The 21,689-nt window shown below is 42.7% G+C and overlaps 1 protein-coding gene across 1 annotated transcript in view; it reads left to right on the top strand.

The window, feature by feature from the left end:
• Nucleotides 1-17,242, top strand: part of GMDS (GDP-mannose 4,6-dehydratase) — a 398,350-nt gene extending 381,108 nt beyond the window's left edge. The window contains exons 10-11 of the mRNA XM_066624912.1: nucleotides 14,943-15,011; nucleotides 16,879-17,242. Of these exons, the coding sequence (XP_066481009.1) occupies nucleotides 14,943-15,011; nucleotides 16,879-16,941 (132 nt within the window). The 3' untranslated portion in view covers nucleotides 16,942-17,242. The remainder of the gene's footprint in view (nucleotides 1-14,942; nucleotides 15,012-16,878) is intronic.
• The last annotated feature ends 4,447 nt before the right edge of the window (nucleotides 17,243-21,689 follow it).

Raw genomic sequence — 21,689 nt, 5'->3', positions numbered from 1 at the left:
TCAAGGATGCTGTAGTTTTTCGCCAGCTGACCTCTCCACACTCCACTCCTCTGCACAGACACCCCAGCAGCCTTGGTTTCCCATCCATCAACCAATCCTGCTTAGCTTTTTCAAGCAAGCTCAACCTCCTGACCACACGTCCTGCCCGTTTAACACATTGCATCATTGCACACAAGCATTCTTGGCTGGGAGGGTGTAGCACACAGAACTATCCAAGGGGAGCACTGCACAGGCCAATAACTGAGCTGCCATGTGATTCAGGGCACCTCCTGCAGCGTCTCACCTATCTGGTCACATTCACACACCACCCATTCCCTTTGCTTCCACCTGCCAGTGCAACTGTCAGTGTGCTGCCCTTTCTGTCTGCTTGCCACTATATGCCCCATTGACCGATGGCAGTAGAAAATAGGGAGCTCGTGACCACTTAGGAGCGCCACTATGAGAGTGAGTATGTTAGACTCGGAGAGCAGAGAGGCCCCTCCTTCTGTAGTGTCTTACACAGAGACTTGCTGAGATAAACAACAATGGGCGCAATCCTACCCTGTGCTGGAACAGGGAAGCCAAGAGGCTTGCGCTGTATCCAGCACAGGATAGGGGACAGAATCGGCTCAGCCAGAGGCAGCTTTTCCCCTTACCCTTGGTTAAGGTGCCCTGGCCCCCATGCGTCTCCTTGAACCCATGCCACCTCCGGAGGTGGCGCAAGTCCAACGAGAGCGGAGCGACTTCAAGCTAGGATATAGTGTATGTGCCCCAGCATCCGCGGGGCTTCTGTTCCCTGAACCTCCACGGATGCTGAAACCCCTAGATAAATCTGCAGGTCTTGGCACCCATTCCTCTGAACACAACAGGAGCCAAGATCTGTTTGCATCCAGAGGGCCGAAAACCAGAAGTGATTTTTTTAGGCCCTCAGAATGCATTCTGGTGGCCAGAGAGGTTGTGCATGACCTTCCCAGCCGTCAGAACATCTTCTGGATACGACCGGATCTGTGCTCCAGTCATGTTTGGAGGGTTCAGGTCAGGCCTGGTTGGGGCTCAGCATAGGTTGGGGGACCCACATTGAATCAGATCTGTGGATGAAAAATCTGTGGATGATCAGGCAGCACCTGTGCATCAACTCCTCCCTCACACATCGCATTCCCATCTCCTTCCCATTTTGTCCTCTCTGCCAGGGGAGTTGTGCTGTGTCCAAGTTATGTCTGCATAGCAGCTCTCCAATGTTGTGCCAGCGTCTGTGGTGCATTCATTGGCAGGAGGACTTCTACACCAACAGGACTATTGTTACACATGGTGGTTTGCCAGCTTATCTCAAGGGTAGGGTTGGACCTTTAGGGTGCAATCCTAACCCATTTTCCAGCACCGACATAAGAGCAATGTAGCTCCAAGGTAAGGGAACAAACATTCCCTTATTTTGAGGAGGACTCTGTGAGTGCCCCTCAACTTCAGGATGCAGCACATGTCCCATTGGCACAGCTATGCTGGTGCTGGAGAGTGGGTTAGGATTTGGGCCTTAGACTTCTAACAGCACAGTCCTATGCAAGTCTACTCAGAGGTAAGTCTCATTGTGTTCAATGGGAAAGTGTTTAAAGGATTGCTGCCTAAGATGTAGACTTGGGAATGGGGGTTAGAGCAATGGTACCCAAACTGTGTGCATGGCGATCTCACATAAGCACTGTGGGATATCCCTGGTGTCCCTTTCTTCCCAGCTCTCCTGGGTGCTGCCATCTTGAATTGTGCCAAATCTTATACGATCAAAGATGGCGATGACTAGGAGAGCCAGGAAGAAGAGGCTGCCGTGAAAGAAGGGCAACATGACCACAGTAAGTTTGGAAACTGCTAGGTTAGGGATTTCTGCCAAAGTCCTCAGGAAAAGATAAACTGCACCCTGAGGGCTGAGAGAGAGAGAGAGTGTGTGTGTTAAGATACAGCTATCTTAACTTGGATCTGGGAAGGTTTGTTTTGATATTTGTATCACAAAAGCAAGCACAGAGCTTGTGCTGAAAGAGGCTGAAATAGTGAGGCTGAAAGACAGAAAGTTTGCACTTCATACCTTGAAAATATTATACAGTGGAGAGTCATCTGCCATAAAAGAAGACTGTTGCTCTCATTTTTACTACTTTTACTCACCAGTGTCAATTTATAGAGGAAAGACAAAGGGAAGGACAAAAACCTTTGAAAAGAGGTAGTTGCAACTTTGCTGTAATACTTCTCCTGACTGCCTCTCAGTATACCTCTGACAGCTGGGGACACCCTGAATGATAATTGCTGCTGTTTTGACTGATGTAGCTGTAGACAGCACATTGTTATAGTCCAGAATCATGAAGAAGTCTAGTACTGTCAGCCTGGGATAAAAGAAAACTAATGTTGACTTGACAGATAGAAATTCCTTACTTCTATACATAGGTAGCTTCAACCAGAAAGCTTGAAGGAAAACATCTTTTTGCCCTAAGAAGTTAATTAAGAGACTATAGCCTGCAGGAGCAGAGAACAACTTAATTGCTGCTTTTCTGTTCCCGTCATTTCTCTCATCAGTTCTAACACTACTTTTGTTCCCCACCCCTACCCCACTCACTTTAAAAGGACTTGCAAAGTCAATAAGAATTGGAGAGTACACTCAGAAGAGTGAAGATAAAGGAGACAAATTCCAGTGTGATTAAGGGAGGTGTCCCAAACTGTCTTGGGTTTTTTTAACCCTGGCACTATGTGTGTTGAATTACCTCACGTTTTGCTAAGCGGTATAACAGGTAAGCAATGAGGAGGAATGTGAATGACCCTTGGAGGCATCAGTCATTGCATGCAGCCATAAGCCAACAGTATTACATAGCACCACAAAGTGTTCATGTTCCCCATAAGGATCTGGACTTTTTACATTTCTGGTAACATTTGACTTCGATTACCAAAATAAGCATCTCCAAAAGGCAGGTATTACTAGAAAATAAGCCCCTTTTGCTGGTCTGTTCTGCTTTTTGATTGCTGTTTACTGAGGATAGCTTAATGGTCTCAAATGTCTGCAAAGGACACAGCACAACCATCCTGTAATTGTTTTAAAAATTTTGGTGCTTAAACTATAATTCATGGAATACCTGAAAAAATTGGCAGCAAACCACAAAATGTACTGATGATTTCCTGTCTGGTGCTAGTGTATACTCTGGTAATCTACAGCTCATATTAAATGTTGGTTTGGGGTTTTCTTGTGTGAGAAAGTAATTATTTGAGTTGTTTTATGTGGTGTCATCTTCATCAAGGGCAACTGAATTGTTTACAGAACATTGTTATTAAAAAGACATCAAAACACAAAGCTTCTTTACAACTGTGAGCATTTGTTTGTTCTAGAAATTAGTAGCGTTCTGCATAATTAGACAACTTAGGGTGGAGCGATTATACTTTGTCTAGTGCATTTCTAAATTATGTTTTTAAAACGCCCTATGGTGGTCACTGATTAAATATGTCAAAGGATGAACATCAGAAAAGAGTTACTTGTGATGAAACGCACACAAAATGTTTGAGACTGTGACCCTGACCACCTTCCCAACTCCAAACTAAGTGCCAGCTCCCCTTCAAGAGCAAGACAGAGAATGATTTTAATGCAGCTATTTCTTCTGGATCTAAAGGATGTTTGGTAATTACGACAAACTTGTTTTAAAATGACAGCTTTTCCTTTTCTGAAATGTTCTTTCACATTTGCTGCAGGGTGAAAATCAGGATTTTTTTTTTTTTTTTTGGTAGTGGTTCAAAAATTCCTTTTTCAGTTTTTAAGCTAAGAGGTTCATAGAGAGGACAAATTGACATCAACACTATTTGCATTTGGCAGTGATGACCTGAAAAAGGAGAATAGCATACTGTTTAGGTATTTTTAATAACACATTGGTGAATGTGTAAATGGACTCCTAACGTTGTGGCAGCTAGGCCCCTGGAAAGCTTATTGATCATTACGGTAGCTGTAGCCCTGTGCACTCTTCTTCAAAACAAAGGTGGCAATTGTCACAATTTCTATACCAAATGTAAGTAAGGAGGAAAAAGTGTTTGAAGAGCTGTGCATGTGGTGCTATCCATAACCATCCTCTGTTTATTCCAGTGCAATCCATGTTGCAGGTTTCACTGAAACAGACTGAGGCTGCACCACAGCAGTGACCCCTTGGCAAAGATGTTTCATATAAGGCTACCATTAGGAATAGTAGGAGGAAGAAAGTGAAAAGAAAATGAAGTGGACAGGTATCCACAGTCTGCCCGTATTGGGAGGATATACTGTACTACAGGGTAGTAACTTGGATTATTTTTTAAGAGGAAAACTACACTGCAGAATCCCTTGGAACAAATTAGGATCAGTGAATTGCAGTTGGTCTGTGCAAAGCAACGCAGGTTGCATTTGGCTTGAGAAGAAAGAACAAGTAGCATAGTATTATATGAGACAGAGCAATGGAGAATATCAACATCCTTTGTAGAGCTGAACCATAGTCCATATAAACCTGCATCCTGTCTCCAGAAGTGTCCAATAAAGGATGCAACACAGGAAGAATAAAAGAACATAAGACAATAATGGGAGTAATCAGTTCCTTGTCATTCATCCTTCGCTTCTGGCATTCTGAGCTTTAGAAACACCCTGAACATGACTCCACATGTCTTGCTAATCCTGGTTGACTAACTGATATTCCTCTGCATCATGAATTTGTCTACCTCTTTTTGAACCCAGATAGAGATACTTTACAGACATTAAGAGTCGTGGAATTGCTTTTCTTAGTTACATCTCACAATGCTCAGTTATGTTGAAATGCATAGCAAATCACACAGAGATCACAATTAGGTACTACCTAATCACAGTTAGGTAGTAAGGATCCCTGCAATAATCCTCCTTAACCTATTTAAATATGACAGCAGTACTGTGGGTTGGACTCACAAAATAGCAGTTCCCATTATTTTGTTGTAATGTCTGAAGGGCACCCTAATGTTTGCTGTGTCCTCTATCAGCAGGGCAGGTTATCACCTGAAAAACTGCAGGAGGGAAAGACAAATGGAGAAAAAGAAGCTACTGGATTTTAGAAAGAAAAGAAACTAAGACCTGACCAGTGTCTCATTTCATAGCAGCATATATTATAGTGCTCTGCCTAATGCCGCCACCTGCTTTCTTTGTCTTTTGAGTGTAATTCAAGGTTAGTTTTCACCTATAAAGCTCTAAATAGCCTGGGATGCATGTACCAAAGCAACCAACTTCTCCCCTGTGAGATTGCCTAAGACCACCTTCTTGTTTGCCCCATCCGTTTGCTAAGCTTGAAGTATGAGGACCCACAGAGAAGCATTTTTAAATGCTGCTTGGAAGTTACAATCCTCCAATCTTCAGTTATAACAGCCTATATAGGCTGGCTTTTACTGGCTGGGTTAAATTCCTCTTGATAGTTTTTATAGGCATTTGTGTGCTGCTTTTCTAAATTCAGAACTGTTCACAATTTTAAAAAAACCACAATATTTTAAAATCAAATGAAATAACACAATAACTGATGATAATAAAATTATGCTTGTTTAGCTTCCAATATGCCTCCACCAGAAATTAGGCAATCATAGGCTGATTTGATTACATGTGCCATATAACATTGCCTACATTTTCTTGAAAGACTTTGAAGGAAGAATAAGATCCTGCGAACTCACATTCTTTCATCTTGATAATAGAAGACTGAGCAAAGTAGAGAAACAAACCGTCAGTGCTAGAAATAAAAGCAAAGGAAATTAGCAAGGGCAAGACAAGAATGTCAGAGTATGCTGTCAGGGGCTTATAGCTATCAAAAAGGGATTAACTGTTTACAGTTCTATCAAGTCCTTTACACATACTAATCGGAAAGGAATGGAGACAAACTACATGACACTGCTTTTAGCCCATCATTGGTTGCTTCCTAGTTGCTTGATCTAAGATTTAGGAGTTCCAAACTCAGTGCCAATTCTTATGACAAAGTACTGATGTGGTGGTTAAACTTAACATGTGCTGATAATTTTTTGAAGCGTCCAGTACAAATGCCCAACAAAAGTTAAGATTGTGGCATCGCATACTTATGTGATTATACTTTTGTGATGATGTGATTATTTAATCACATAATCGTTATCATCATAAATAACTACTCCAAGATATGGTGAGTTTGTGATTCCAGCATTTATTGGAGAGATCTTGGAGTTTTCCTAATTATTCACCCCACCAAAAAAAGGTAACTGCTGGTTTCCCTGCATTATGTTAGAAACGTCATATGAAATGTCTCTCACTTTTCACCAGTACTGCCAATTGGGCTAGAGTAGCTACAGTTCTACTGTCTGGCTTCATAATTCAATGAGGACCCAATCCTATCCAAATTTCCAGCAGCTACAATGCAGCCCCAAAGTAAGGGAACCAATCATTCCTTACCCTGAGGAGGCCTCTATAAGTGTTCCCCTACATCAGGATGCAGTGCATGCCCTATTTACATGGCTACATCACCACTGGAAAGTTATGTGGGATTGGGCCCTGTGGTGTTACTCTGGGCAGGAGGTCTGGTCTAGAGGGTAGAGCCTCCATTTGCCTGAAGATAACATCCACAAGGTCGCCAGTTCAAGGCCACCGGCACCGTGCGACCTTAAAGCAGCTGACAAGCTGAAGCAGAGCTATTCCATCTGCTCTGAGCGTGGGAGGATGGAGGCCAGAATGTGAAACCAGATCAGAATGAAACACCTGAATGTTGTGGTTCTTGAAAGAAAGAACCTTCTTTCAATTGTAAAAATCCCTATGGGGATTTAAATAAGCCTGCCTATGTAAACCGCCTTGAATAAAGTCTTGAATAAAGACCAAGAAAGGCGGTATATAAATACCTGTATTATTATTATTATTATTATTATTATTATTATTATTATTATTATTATTATTATTATTTTGTCCTTGAGTACATTGGGTTCAAAACCATTACAAGTTTGGCACTCTGTTACGAAATCATTCCTTTTGTACTGGGTGATTCTCCATATAACATTAAGTGGCGAACCTTAATCCTGCTTGTCCTGCTAGAATGCAAAGTGACTCTAAATGCAGAATATAGGGACCAACATAAAATACTAATTTGGAAAGATGTGTCTATAGAATGAAGATCAGGAAATGCTCCTGTTGAGTAATGAATTCAGCTTCAGACTAAAGACAGATTCTGCAAGAGCCTGCTTTGTTGTAAACAAGCACCTGCGAAGGGTTACTCTTTGTAGTGTCCTACTTGGACTCACGTACTAAAGCTGTCATCAAAGTAGATCTGATTATTTTGCACATGGCTTTCCTGAAAGGATGTTATGATTTTCTAAATGTTTGGTGGCTGGTGATAAATTAGGCTTTTATGATGTCATGTGAAAGGCCACTGCTTGGATTTCCTCTTGTGTTGAGCATGTTGAGGGATACGTTTTGGAGACCTGCTCTGAATACAAAACTGTCCCATTTTCTTTTACCTTAACCCTTTCATTAATCATGTGTGTTATAACTAGAAAGAAAATCGTGTAAAACATATTACAAGACATTTGGTGGTCTTGTAATTTTGCATATTTATCTGCTTATAAGTGGAAATCATACAAAAATTGCTGTTAAAGCACCTGCTTTTATTTTTGCTTTTTACTATTGCGGTGGTGGTGGTGGTGGTTTTTGGTGTTGTTAGTTTCAGTTGTAAGACTCCAAACCTACTGCCTTCTTTCCCACTTCCTAAATCCATAAAGGCACAGACTACAAGCCATCATGTTGTTCCCTCTGTGATTTTAGTAAGCACAACTAGTTCATGATTATTCCCCTAGAAAGAGACTGAGATATAAGTAAATCACAGCTTTGTAACTCTACATATTTTAGGTACTTCTGTCCTTCAAATACAGGCTATGTTATAGGTTTAAGTCTTCTAAGACACAGGGTTTTATGAATATCATGAGAACAATTCAGTGACATCATGTATCATTAATGAAAAGGACTGCAGAATCTGACATTTATCAGCTATTAAGTGCACTGTTGGGGAAATGACTCTATATATTATAGGTTCAGAACTGGAAAAGAGTGACAAGCCATGCTGCTGTGAATGTAGGACAATCCATCCATGCAGTCTGGACCATGATGGCTTTAAGCAGAGGGCAGATGCCTCATAGACATGAATGTATGTTGTGAAGATCTTTAGAATGCTTGCAGACCATCTGTTGTGGTACCTAGGGTATTGGACACTTGGAGTGGGCTATTTGAAACCATGGGTAGGCCTAGCCTCTGCCTCAAGATCCCGGGGGAATACCGGGTTACCCATTGAGTTGAGCAGCCAGTAGACCTGATCTCCAGCAGGGCATCCAGGTCTACCTTATGTTTCTGTAAGCCTCCTGCTTCACCACATGACCTCCTCGAACCTGGTGCAAGTCTGAGGAGAGAATGGGGGCAAGGAGGCTGCCCACATAGGATCTAGCGTGTGCCATTGCTGCTGGATCCACCCCGTTCCACCACCTTCCTGTCCAGTTTCACTCCTTCCTCACCTCTGTTTGCTCTTCCCACCCCACCTCCCCTACTGGCTTATCGGCTCTGGTAGGTGACCTGTGATTCCTATCAGCCTTCCTGACAGAGCACTACTCAGCATGCTGCTGGCGCACACCTTATGGCTGTTTTGCAGCAGTTTCTACCAGTGACATGCATGTTCTGCTGATAGTGGGGCTCAATAGGATTAGGCTGTAAATTAGGAAACACAGAAAGACCAAAGGCTGCAAGGTTGGCAGACATTCGGCATGCCTGGAACAATGGCTGCTGAACAAGAAAAGCATATAATGATAACATTGTTGCTTCTAACCACATATGGGTAGGTGTGTGTGAACAGGTTGAGATGTTTGCCCATCTAATTTATAGATGAAACTAAAACCATTCCTTTAATGGATGGAAATTCACTGAAATGAGTCTTGGCCTAATTTGAAATAACCTATCCCACTTTAAGCACTAGGTATGTATTGTGTATGGTAACCCGTTAGGCCATTCTGATTTGTAGAAAGGTAAATACCAAATTTTTATTTTAAATGTAAATTTCAAGTCCAGGTGTTATCTGTGAAATAGATGGAACATCTCCCAAATACAGAGAGGTAACATCCAGAATAGTGCTTCCATCATCAGAAGCTCCTTCTGTGAATGGAGACAGTATTTCACTTGTACAAGGGATCCTTCTATTCACAAACGGAACTTCTGACAACAGAAATGCTGTGGTGGATGCTGCCCTCAGAACACACACACACACACACACACACACACACACACACACACACACACACACTATTGTAAAAAATTGCACAATTCATAATTTCAAACCAGGCAGTAAAGTTTGGTATTAATACTACATTTGATGATCTGGTCCTTAGGATAGATTTAACCTGTAACTTTCTGATGCAGTGAGTAACCAACCACATGTTGATGTTATCCTGGCAGTTTCATGAAGAGATTATAGCAGGAGAGCTGATGTTTTCATGATGAGCAAATGTCAGTCTTCAGTGGTTTGTTGTGGTGTGTCAGCTATCATCATGTACCAGCCAGATCAAACAACACACTTAGTCACAAAACTGGCATAGTACTACCCCTTCATGGTGACTTTCCCATTCACGTTTTATTAATGGGGGAACTGTGAGCTTCCACAATTGTGATAAAACACACATGCATATGTACACCTCCCTGTCTCTTCTTACATTGATAATATAACATGATTTTTAACATACTGATGTTAGTGCTTTTCTCCCAGTAGACAGAGCCTAAGGGACTGATGAACCTTTTCGGCCAACTGAAATTAGTATTGACTTTAGGAGTCTTTTGATTAGCCTTCCCATGGGAAACATTTATCTAAGTAAAGAACATTTCTTTGGCAAGTGAAATAGTTGAATAATTTTGCCAGTACTTGCATTGCCAACCACGTAATTTGACTTTTTTAGTGGTTTGACATAAGCACAAAGATAACAGGCCGTAAGCTGAGGTTTGCATAGGCTCTCGGAAGAAATTGATAGGCCGTATGTCGTTGAGTTGATTAACTTGTGCAATGTTTCCATCAAAGCGATTAAACATTAGAGTGCACAACACACAGAGCCAACTCCCTCTGTTTTTCTCCATTTGCCATTTTATCTCTATTGTCGGTATGTTGTCAAAGCCTGTGCTGACTCTCCTTCCCTGTGGTTGAGCCGAAGCATTGTTTTAGTAATGACGGCATTCTCTTGGCCCCACTGATTGACTGACAATGCCACCAGTTCCCCACTTCCTGAACAAACCAGACAGTTTGCTGTTTTCTTCTCTCTCTTATCACTCTCTGTCACTAAAGGAGAGGTCTGGATTCAGCTTCAATTTGTGCTGATATACTGCAGTATTGTGGGAAACAAAATGCCAGGGCTATTCATTACCATTATCATGGATCTTGTGTTTATTACTGCTTAGGATTCATGTGCTTTCCAGACCTGTTTTTGAGTCATGAGGCTGAAGATTAACAGGCAGGTTATTGGTGAATGATGGAAGAGCATTGGCTGAAACTTTCTAATTTGTTATGTCTTGGCAGAATCGTGGAAACTTTTTGATGGAATTTAATCCTAAGACATACTGAGTGCTAACAAAGCCATGAAAGAAATGCAGGACTTATGTACACAGTGTTTTGCATAATGAGCCCTAAATGGAAGGCATTTCCACAGGGGGAAAAAACCCATTTTTACATTTTTAAAGCGTGAAATGCCTCTTTGTTCCTTAGTACTCCACCTTTAATTGCAATTGGAGCTACTGTATATATAACAAGAATTGCTGACACATTCCCTTCTCTTTGATGCTTCATGAATATTTTGCTTGAAAAAAGAAACGCCACTGAAAAAAGAAATGAGTGCAGGTCATCCAGCTCACATAACATTAAAAGACATTCAGATGATGAACCAAATTCACTAGCATTTTTCTGTTCCCGTGGTACTGATCTTGTTCCACCACTGTGGTTTTCTGAAAATAGTGGAAGGAACAATGAAAACTGAAAACACTTCATAGATGCCCTTTTCAGATTCCTAAAGATGTTTAGCATTTGTTTACCTTTTAGATCTTAAATCTTTACCACCATCCCTAAAATGTATGGATCTGTGCTCTTATTTTAATGGATTGTTGCTTTGTGAAGTTACAGTGGTTGTTTCACAGACACTACAAGTGTTCATTGTGGAGTAATGCATTCCCCACTTCTTTCTTTGGATGAGAGAGCACTGGAGCTAAATCAAATTAAAGGATTCTTAGGCTGCCATCCTATATGCACTTACCGGAGAGTAAGCCCCATTGAACACTGTAGGACTTCTGAGTAAACATGTAAACGATCAAGCTGTTTAGGTGTTTTTGTCATATTTTATTTTTTTTATTTACAAAAATACAAGCAGAACATCCCAGAAAAAAAGGGATGCTCATTTGACAGGCACTGAATCTGCCAGTGTGGCAGAAAGTTAGTTGTGTAGTCCTTTTATTCAAGCTGCACCTGAGGTTCAGCTAACTCCAGCTAGGAAGTCTCAATTCTCTGTCTAATGTCAAACTATGAAAACTCTCTTTGGTGGTATTCTCCCTTCTCTGTCTAGTTCTGATGGGTTTCCTATTCTGAACACTGGATTAGACATCATGGGGGGAAAAAACTCAAGTCACCGAGAAACAGTAACATTATTTTGTTAGGTCACTAATTTCCATCAGGCAACATTTCAAGTTGAAGAGTGGAGATAGACCCACTCAAAAATAATAAAGACAAGGCAAACACATAGCACCACATTGAAATGAGAGGTTTACAACATTCAAGATGTTACATCCAAACAGTTCATAAACAAACTTTACTAGATAGTACACAAACAAATGAATGTTATCCAATTTCCCATATTCAAAATTGTTAAAAATAAATGTGAATGACTTCAAGCCATCTTTGCCATCTGTGGGCCCAATCCTATCCAACTTTTGAGCTCCAGTGTAGCTACAATGCAGCCTGGTGATAAGGCAATACATGTTCCCAAACCTTGAGAAAGCTCCAATGACTGCCTCTCCACCACAGAATGTAGCACACACCCCACTGGCTCAACTACACCAGCACTGGAAAACTGTATAGGATTGGGCCCTTTGCCGCCTGCCGTATACCATTATAATATACTCCATTTCTAGATGGATGATTTTTTTTTTTTTAAGAACTGAAGACAAGAGACCTTCATCTGTGCAATTTTGGGATCTGAGGCTGATTAAAGGTATACAGTATTCTGTGATGTGCCATTTTTAGCAAATTGCATTGATTACAAAAGACTGAAAGCAAAATCCCTGCAGATAATTCTGCATTGAGTATCAGCAGCATCCACTGTAGCTCTGTCCAACTGTTGAGTTTCTTTGGTGAGATTTGTAATGGATGTGGACACAGGCACTTCATTTTAAAAGCTGCTCTTTAACCACCCAAACCTCCATATAGATAGAATTCTGAATGAATGCAGTTGTCTTCTCTTAACCTGCTACCGGTTTGGTGATGACTTAAATAAAATTATTCTGTTAAGGCAATCATATCAGCTGTTCATTTGGCATCGTGACTTTATATGTTTGTCTGTTATGCTCAGCAAAGCAGTGGTGTGGCATCTTTATCGTACCTTGAACTGGTGTGTTTCCTTATGTAGCTGCTTAGTTTTTTTGCATTTTCCAGCCATTGTAACAGTCTTGGAATTATATCAAACATCTTTTTAAGATACCTTCTGCTAGCCTCCTGGACTTGTGTGAGGCTCTCAAATACTTTACTAAAGAAAATCAAATTAGAAACTAATAAATTGCGTAGTGAAACTAGATCATTCACCTAATGAGCTAAAGTAAAAGCTGTGATGACACCCAAAACCAGAACTCGGGAAATGGGATATTTACATAGTTTGCATTTTTCCCCCACTGGTTTTCATTGCTTTATTTATTTTTTTAATCCAGATTATATTCTAACAACCAACTCTTTTATGATAAAGTATGCGCCCTTTTAAAGATTATAAAACTGAGCTGCCATAAGATCATATTTGAGAAATGTAATTGTGTTGCATTTGACACTTAAAACTGCAATTTCAAAAAGGAAGATGGTTTAAAAAAAAAAAAAAAGTCTTACTAGATAAACTTGTTCTTTTCCATGTCCTCTAGAGATCGTATCACAACTAAGTGAATTTAAATCTTTAGGGGGTTTGTACAGTAGTGTTAAAGAGCAACAATTTGGCTGTGGTCTTTCAGCCGCTTAGCCAAGTACAGTACTTGGTTTTCCATAGAACAGGTTATAACTCACATTGCCCTTTTAAAGCTGTATTTTCCCTTTCAGGGAACAAAAAGATTTTTGTGCATTTTGCTGCAAAATGTGTAGTTCAAAGCAAAACACTTTGCAGTTAAATAATTTGCAATATTTAAGTTCTGACAAATAACTGAAAGCAAGAACATTGCTGTTGTGGTTTCGTTGAACACATGCTCTCTCTCTCTCTCTCTCTCTCTCTCTCTCTCTCTCTCTCTGAACTGTACTGTGACTGATTCTTTAGAAAAGCATTCCCTGGGTCCCCACTATTGTTTATTTTTAAAGCTCAGTAGCAACAAAGGAAAACTTGTCAAAAATTTAGACCAGTATCAAGACTAGATTTTGAACTCAAATTCACTCTGATCTCCTCCTCCAGTAGAACCACAAGCAGGACTGTGTTTGAGTCTGTCAGTTGTCTTTTCTTAACCAGCTTTGCCTTTTAGGATATCGTTCTAGATGTTCCAATTTTTATGTGCCGTAAGAAAGCAAAGTACTGACAAAAAACTTCATTCTACTTCTGGGCTGGCATGTAGGCTGCATTTCAGACTCCTTCTTCTTCTTCTTCTTTAGCATTTGTCCCATGTGGTGGCGTGGTCCACTATTTTGGATCAGAGTCGCCATTTCTCTGGATTGTAGGCTTGGTCTGGGTATAGGCGGGTGATTTTCATGTCATTGTGCAGCATGTCAAGCCAACGCTACTTCAGCCAGCCCTTCGGTTGTTTGCCATTGACCTCCAACTGAAGGCCCTTCTGTGCCATCATTCAAACTAAATTTGGAAATTAAATTAGGTACATATCTCATTTCACTGAATCATTTTAATAATGCAGCTGAGCAGCGACTTTGCTCCAGCTTTTTTTAAAAAAATTGTCATTATTAGGTAATCACAACTGCTCTGTTGTTTTATACTCACAAAAATATAGACATTGGTATTTTATACAATATGTTAGCCAGCATGACTGCACTCTTCATGCACTGAAGACATCATTGAGACATCATCGTTGACTGAAGTTGAAAGACTTACGACACTGTGTAGTTTCTCTTTTTTAATCAACTGTTTCATTTGTTATATTGCATCTCTGTGAAGTCTGTCAACACTGTCTTGTGCAGATCTTGTGGATTTTATCTGAAGGAAAACATTATAGTGTCATGTTTGCTTTGTGATTTACTAATACAGTTTAATGGAAGAGAATGTGGGGAGGAAGCATTAATTTGTAACAGTCCTAACAGTGGCAAGACTTGGATGTAGGACAGCTTAAAACAAGGTGTTACCCATTAAAGAGTCACTATTACTTGATGTGTACAATGCATTCTAAATTGTCTGTACAATGATTCTTAAATGCCGCCTCCTGGAGATTTATAAGCTACAGCACTTTGACTGGAATTTCAAGACTTGGAGGAAGGAAAGTGGCTTGAATTTCTGAGAATCGTTAGCAATTTCCAGAAACTGCAAATGGTTAGAAGCAGTATGCAATGCAGTGGAGGCGAGGTGATGTCTATCAACACTTTGTAACCACCTCCTTGTCTTTCCCACCTCCATTGTAACCAGGAAAAAGAATCAAACTGAGGTTTCCTTAACTGAAACTGTATTTTCATTCTTTTAGAAACAAATTGTTAGCTGTGCATGGGAGACTGAGGCTGAAGTAGCTGTAGAGGTATAGTGGCTAAAACAAACAAATGAGAACACTGCAATTTCCCCCCTTTTAGGATTTCCTTCAAGGTGATTGCAGCAAAGCAAAGCAGAAACTCAACTGGAAATGCAGAGTCACTTTTGACGTAAGTTGTCTTTGGTCTTTTCTCCCTCCAATTCATCCAAGGGCCCATTTGGGAAACAAAAGGCAAGGGACACTTACAAAAAATGTGTAAACCCATTTACACTAAAAACCAAATGACATTTTACCACATTTAGGTTGCAGTCCTATGCACATTTACCTGGTAAGAAGCCTCACTGAAAGTAGACAACATGCATTGGATTATGCTGTTGACAGTCTTGTGTTCACTTTAAGTATTTTTGAAGGAGGAACCAACTATTACTGCAGTTCTCCAGGCATGTACTCCAGTGAGCTTATTTCCAGTGTAAAAAAAGCAAAGAATTGCACTGGCCACAGGAGTCAATATTTTTAACTGAAGAATTTTCATCTAGGTCTCAAATACACTTAGTTGTAATGGAGTCAAACACATTGCCACAAAACTTCCTTCCAAATAAGCATGTTTGGGATCTCATACTAGACATGTTTATATGAAAGCAAGACCCATTGATTTAAATGGGATTTATTTTCAAATGACTGTGGGCCAAAACCTATCCAGCTTTCTAGCCCTGGTGTAGCCATGCCAATGGGGTTTGTGCTGCATCTAGTGGTGGGAGGGTAGTTATGAAGTCCTCCACAAGGTGAGGGAACATTTGTTCCCTTTGTTCCCTTACCTAGGGACTGCACTGCAGCTGCACCAGGGCTGGAAAGTTGGGCCCCCAGGGTGCAATCCAGCCCAAGTTAAAATGCCAAAGCATTTTGAGGACCTGTTGATTTTAAATGGGAGAGAGTGGTGCATGTGTTTAACTCTCTCTTTGACATCAGAGGAACTTTAGGTACACTTTTTTTTGTAAACATGTATTAAATGGTGCAGGGACTGGGGAAAGGATTTATGTCACAGACACTGTTCGTTGAAGGCTGGTGATATTTACATGAGCACATATCACAAAACAATCATGACAGCAATTAATATTTTCTCAAAGAGGAAGTATTGAGTTGTCCTAAGCACTATCTTCTACAGATGGAATGCTCAGGCAGTGCAATGCAACAAGACAAACTCAGTTCTGAGGGCAAAAAGGAAGGTGCAAAGAATAAGGGTGCAACAAATGAAAAGCAAATGTGCATTCATTGGATCAGAAACAACTCCAAGACATTTTAATGCCTGGGGCAAAAAATTCAAACTATGTCCACCATGGTGGCATAAATATAATAAATAAAATGTTGCTGTCCCTTTAAGAGCATCCCAAAATTTCTGGAGCAGGCCACCACACCCTACCAAATGGTATGGTCCATTAGTCTTCAGCCTTTTTCATGCTATGACCCCAATATATAAATAAAGTATAAGATTGGGGACCCCATTGTCAGTCCCACCCCTCTTCCAGGACCCTATCTGCCCACCCCATCACCACGCACTCCCTGCCCCTGTAATACCCACCTAGCTCTGTAACCAAATATTGTTATTAGGGAGAACAGAAAAAGTTACCATGATGCCTAGCATTGATGAAAGGCTACATTAGCAAAATTGCTAAGAACCTGAGCAGGATTTGACAATGTCCTGGTGCCTGAAAGAGTATGCCAGATGTCTGCCCCTTTATCTGGTGGTGCTCTAGTTCAGTAGTCTTCAACCTTTTTCATTCCCATAAGTCGCTGTAACCCCACAACTGAGGCTTCGCAACCCCATTGGAGTCCCAAGCCCAATATGGAAGAACAGTGGTATGGTCTGTTGTGTAATAAATGAACTGTTGGAAAATCCTCAGAAGGTGTTTTGGATTGGGGTGTGAATTGAGAGAAACTAATTCAGTCATTACATACAGAAGGAGAGCTAGTATTCTGGGAATGGAACTTTTATTTCTAACTGAGAGCCTAACGTGTGCATCTCCCCTTCCTTCTGGCAGGAGCTGGTGAAGGAGATGGTGGAAGCAGATGTGGAACTCATGAGGAACAACCCCAACGCATGAGCCTGATCCTCTTCCTATACTTGCCTAGCTAGCCATGACTGAGGCCTTAAGAATTGAGGCTTGATGATGAATTGCACAGATGATCTTGGTGAGGGTGGGGGTAACAATCATTTCAATGAGGGTCAGATGATTTGCTGCCATTTTATTGTTCTGTACTTGTGTAATGGTTTGTTTTTTCTTTCCAAATCTCAACCATGCATTATGGCTTTAAACTCCTTGTAAAGAGGAGACTGAAGAAGTGGTGCTTTTCTTCCTTCTATGTAACCAAGAGACCGTACATTAAATCTGAAGTTGGAAGCTAGTTTGCCATTCCAGTTCATTTTCTTTTGATATTAAAAATACCTTTCCATAAACTGAAGTCAATGGTGCCTTTTTGATTAACTCTCGAATTGGCAAAGGGGGGAGAGTTGCTTCCTTCCTTGTATGTAGCCAAGATATCATACATTGAATCTGAATTTGAAACTCAAGCCTTGGGACTTATGGTTCCTACCACAGTTAGGATTTATGAAAGTTCTGGTTCTATTTCTCAGTATCATTGTGAAGTTCTAGACTTGAATTGTATCTCCCATTCAATATTTAAGTGGACAGTCAAAGATTTGGAATGTAACATATGTCACTTGTGATCTACATATAGGTCTCATATTATTTCCTTTACATGTAGGAAACATGAAATAGGAAGTGTTGTGAAATTTAGTGTCATTGAATTCACCTCCATCTGTATAGGTGCTTTTAGGACAATTATATGAATGTTGTGTGTTCAGTAACAAAAAAAATATACCTAGGGGTGGTGCTCTACTATCCCTCAGTTTTGTACTTGCCCTTCCATTATTTTATTGGCAACCTTCAGTCTCGAAAGACTATGGTATCGCGCTCTGAAAGGTGGTTCTGGCACAGCGTCTAGTGTGGCTGAAAAGGCCAATCCAGGAGTGACAATCCCTTCCACACTGGGAGCAAGTGCAGTCTGTCCCTGGTCTGTCTCCCTGGCTATGGGCCTTCCTTCTTTGCCTCTTTGCCTCAGACTGCTGGCAAAGTGTCTCTTCAAACTGTGAAAGGCCATGCTGCACAGCCTGCCTCTAAGCGGGCCGCTCAGAGGCCAGGGTTTCCCACTTGTTGAGGTCCATCCCTAAGGCCTTCAGATCCCTCTTGCAGATGTCCTTGTATTGCAGCTGTGGTCTACCTGTAGGGCGCTTTCCTTGCACGAGTTCTCCATAGAGGAGATCCTTTGGGATCCGGCCATCATCCATTCTCACGACATGACCAAGCCAACGCAGGTGTCTCTGTTTCAGCAGTGCATACATGCTAGGGATTCCAGCACGTTCCAGGACTGTGTTGTTTGGAACTTTGTCCTGCCAGGTGATGCTGAGAATGCGCCGGAGGCAGCGCATGTGGAAAGCGTTCAGTTTCCTCTCCTGTTGTGAGCGGAGAGTGCCCTTCCATTATTGCTTCCTTTAAAACAGTGGTTCCTAGACCCAGGGTTGCAAGGACCTACTGGAGGGTCACAGAGCCTTCTCCTCCCCAATGCAGGAAGTCAGTGACTGGCCCCATACTAAGTGTGTCCTCCTCTGCAGTGGTGCTCTTCCCCTTTCCCCTCTAGTATCCCAGGCGGAGCCAAGAATGAGAATGTGTTGATCTCCATCGACCTCCCTCCGCTGCATACCATGCCCACTACCTCTTTAAGGAGCAGACACAGTATGGGGAGGAGGGAAGGGCCAGAGGATGATGGAGATCAATGTGCTCCTTGTGTGGCCTCAGGCTGCTGGAGCAACAGAGTTTCACTGGAGAGGGGAACATATGGTGTGCCCTGACACGAAGCCAGCGATCCGCCCTTTCCTAGTGAGTGTGGAATGTGTCAGCAGGAGCAGTGAGCAGTGTGGGGCCTTAATGAGAGCTCCCTCCCATTCTGTGCCTACCCTGCACTTCATACTCCCCTGATCAAGCCTGGATTAAAAAAAAAAAAATTAGAATTTGCCTGTTTCTCGTTTGTTCCCCAACTCAGATCTGTAAGTGGGGGAGGGGGCGGAGTGAAAACGAGGGAGTGAGACCATTTTTTAAAATGACTTCAGTGAACATAGTCTTCTCCCCTGATCAAACTTGGATTAAAAAAAAATTAGAATTTCTCTTTTGCTCCCCATCTCAGTGTGTGTGTGTGTGTGTGTGTGTGTGTGTGTGTGTGTGTGTGTAAAAGAGGGAGAGAGACCTTTTTAGAGCTTCCCCACCAAATGAAGCAGCATCATGGCAGCTGCTGAAAAAAGTGGCGAGTTTCATTTTTATTTAATTAATTACCCAAATTAATTTTTTAAATTATTCTAACATGGACAAGATGACCAGAAAATTGGATTTAGGGTCATGGTCAAAAAAAGTCTAGGAACCACTGCTTTAAAAGGTTTGGATAACTTGCTGATCAGTGCCTCACACTGCCTTACAAAATTGAGGCATCTTTCCAAAGTATGTGGACTAGGGACCTTTTTGCCTCTCCAGCCCAGTATTGTGTGCTGAATGTATGCATGATGGGGAGATCTGTGACAATAAGCTTCTCTGTGCAGCACCCAATTCCTGCACACAACTGAGCTATTCACATCCCATCCTGTTTCTGCTTACTATAATTAGAGATCATATAGGAGCCTGAAGCAGCCACAAAGATGGTCTAAAGATTAAAAGGGGATGGGGGGATCCAAACTGCTAGGCAAGTAAATATTGTTGAAACATTTGGTGCCAGTGTTACCCAGGTTATCCTGGAGTCATGGATCTTTTAATATTTCCCTTCGATTTTGCTTCTCCACTCAATAATGGCTTTTTATTTATCTTAACTATATGTCTTGACACCAAAGGGGGGGGGGGATTGAAACTTTTAGCTAACCTTAACAAAGCCTGCAAATAATACACCGTGAATTTGTCTTGAAAGAAGACTGGAAGAAGAGCTGGAGCAATGCACACTCTTGATAGAAGTGTCGTTGGAGCTCAACCAATTTTAAACTAGCTGTGTTTAAATGGGAAGAGAGGGTTCATTTGCACCCCAGTCCTCTGATTTATTTTGCGGATTCGGCTCCAAGCTCCTCATTTATAGAATATTATTCTGCAGACGTGCAGAACAGTATTTTGTGGAAGAAAACAGAGTTAAAGGAAGGACCCAGCATTCAAGCTATGAGGAATTTGGGAGGAGGGAGACCGCCCTGAGACACCGCAATCTACTTTTCGGAGGTGTGTAATGGGGGGGGGGGCGTTGCTTTGCCCAGCTTGCAGGAGGGAAAGAAGCCTCTTTGTGTGGCTGCGTGTGCTGCGAGGGGAGGTGGGCTTGGGTTAGCCAGCCAGGCTTGGGGCCGAGCCGAGCTGTTGCTCACAGAGGGGCAACAGGAGCTGGCTGGCTGGCGGGGGCGGGGAGGCACTCCCCAATTGGGACCAGATGCTTCCTCCAGGCTGGCCCCGCAGCGCAGCTCCCCGCAGGTGCAAGGCAGGGCAGGGGAGCTCGCTGGGAGAACAAGGCGGGCTCTTGTTTGGCTCGGCCCAGGAGGGGCAGCCGCCTCTGCGCCTCGGCCCTGGGGCTGCAGCAAGCGCTCCCCAAAGGTGCGTCCCAAAGGGAGCTGCCCTGCCCCTTCCGCGGCTTGTCCCTCCCCGGGGAAGGAGGGCACTCCATTGACCCGCCCCGCCCGCCCCGCGGCCCCCCTTTTCTCCCACCCTTGTCGGCTCCAGCCCAGACTCCTTCCTGCCCGCAGCGCTTCCCGGGCTGGCCAGGCAGGAGAGGCGCGCGCCCTCAAATCAGCGATGCCATTTACATTCCGAGGAACGAAACCCGCCTCCTTCCGCGATGCATAAACATCCTCCGGAGAGAAGGCGGCTGCTTTGCGCTCCGGTTGCAGCCCTGGCACGCTGGCAGAGAAGCCACTCAATGCAGTGGGCTCCCCACAGAGGACGGATTTCAAAAGAATAACTCTGTATTTATATACCGCCTTTCTGGTCACCGGATTACTCCTCTGACTTTATTCAAGGCGGTTGACATAGGCAGGCGTTTCTAAATCCCTCAAGGGGATTTTTACAATCATAGAGGTTCTCTCTTTCAAGAACCAGCAACATTTCAGAATGGATCTTCCTGGTTTGGTCTCACTTCTGGCCTCCAGTTCTCCCAGGCAGGCTGACAAGCAGCTCCTTCATCTCTCACATGGAGGGCAGCCAAGAGGCTTCTTAGCTCACACCAAACATAAGAACAGCCCCACTGGATCAGGCCATAGGCCCATCTAGTCCCAGCTTCCTGTATCTCACAGCGGCCCACCAAATGCCCCAGGGAGCACACCAGATAACAAGAGACCTCATCTTGGTGCCCTCCCTTGCATCTGGCATTCTGACATAGCCCATTTCTAAAATCAGGAGGTTGCACATACACATCATGGCTTGTACCCCAAAGAGCAGGTGGAATCACTCAGCTCGGCTTGTCAGCTGCTTCAAGGTCTCACGGTTCAGGGAGCTGTGGGTGGCCTCGAACTGGTGACCTTCCAATGTTATCTTCTGGCTAAGGAGGCTCTACCTTCTAGACCAAATGCCTCCTGCATTTCATCAGTGAGACATCCCATCATGGTCGTCCCAGGCATGTCTGCTCCCATTGTGTACTCCCGTGCATGCTTACTTCCATGCATAGTAAGCCCCATCGTGATCCACGGGGCACTAGCATGCCTGGTTGGGGGTAGTGGCATCACTAGGGTTTGTGTTGCCTGGGGCGGGAGGCCAGCACTTAACTCCATGCAGTGGGCGGGGCAACA

The sequence above is a fragment of the Tiliqua scincoides genome, chromosome 4, assembly GCF_035046505.1.
Source record: "Tiliqua scincoides isolate rTilSci1 chromosome 4, rTilSci1.hap2, whole genome shotgun sequence".
Classification (NCBI taxonomy): domain Eukaryota; kingdom Metazoa; phylum Chordata; class Lepidosauria; order Squamata; family Scincidae; genus Tiliqua; species Tiliqua scincoides.
Note: the sequence above shows the minus strand (reverse complement) of the source record. Positions and strands in the feature narration are given on the sequence as shown.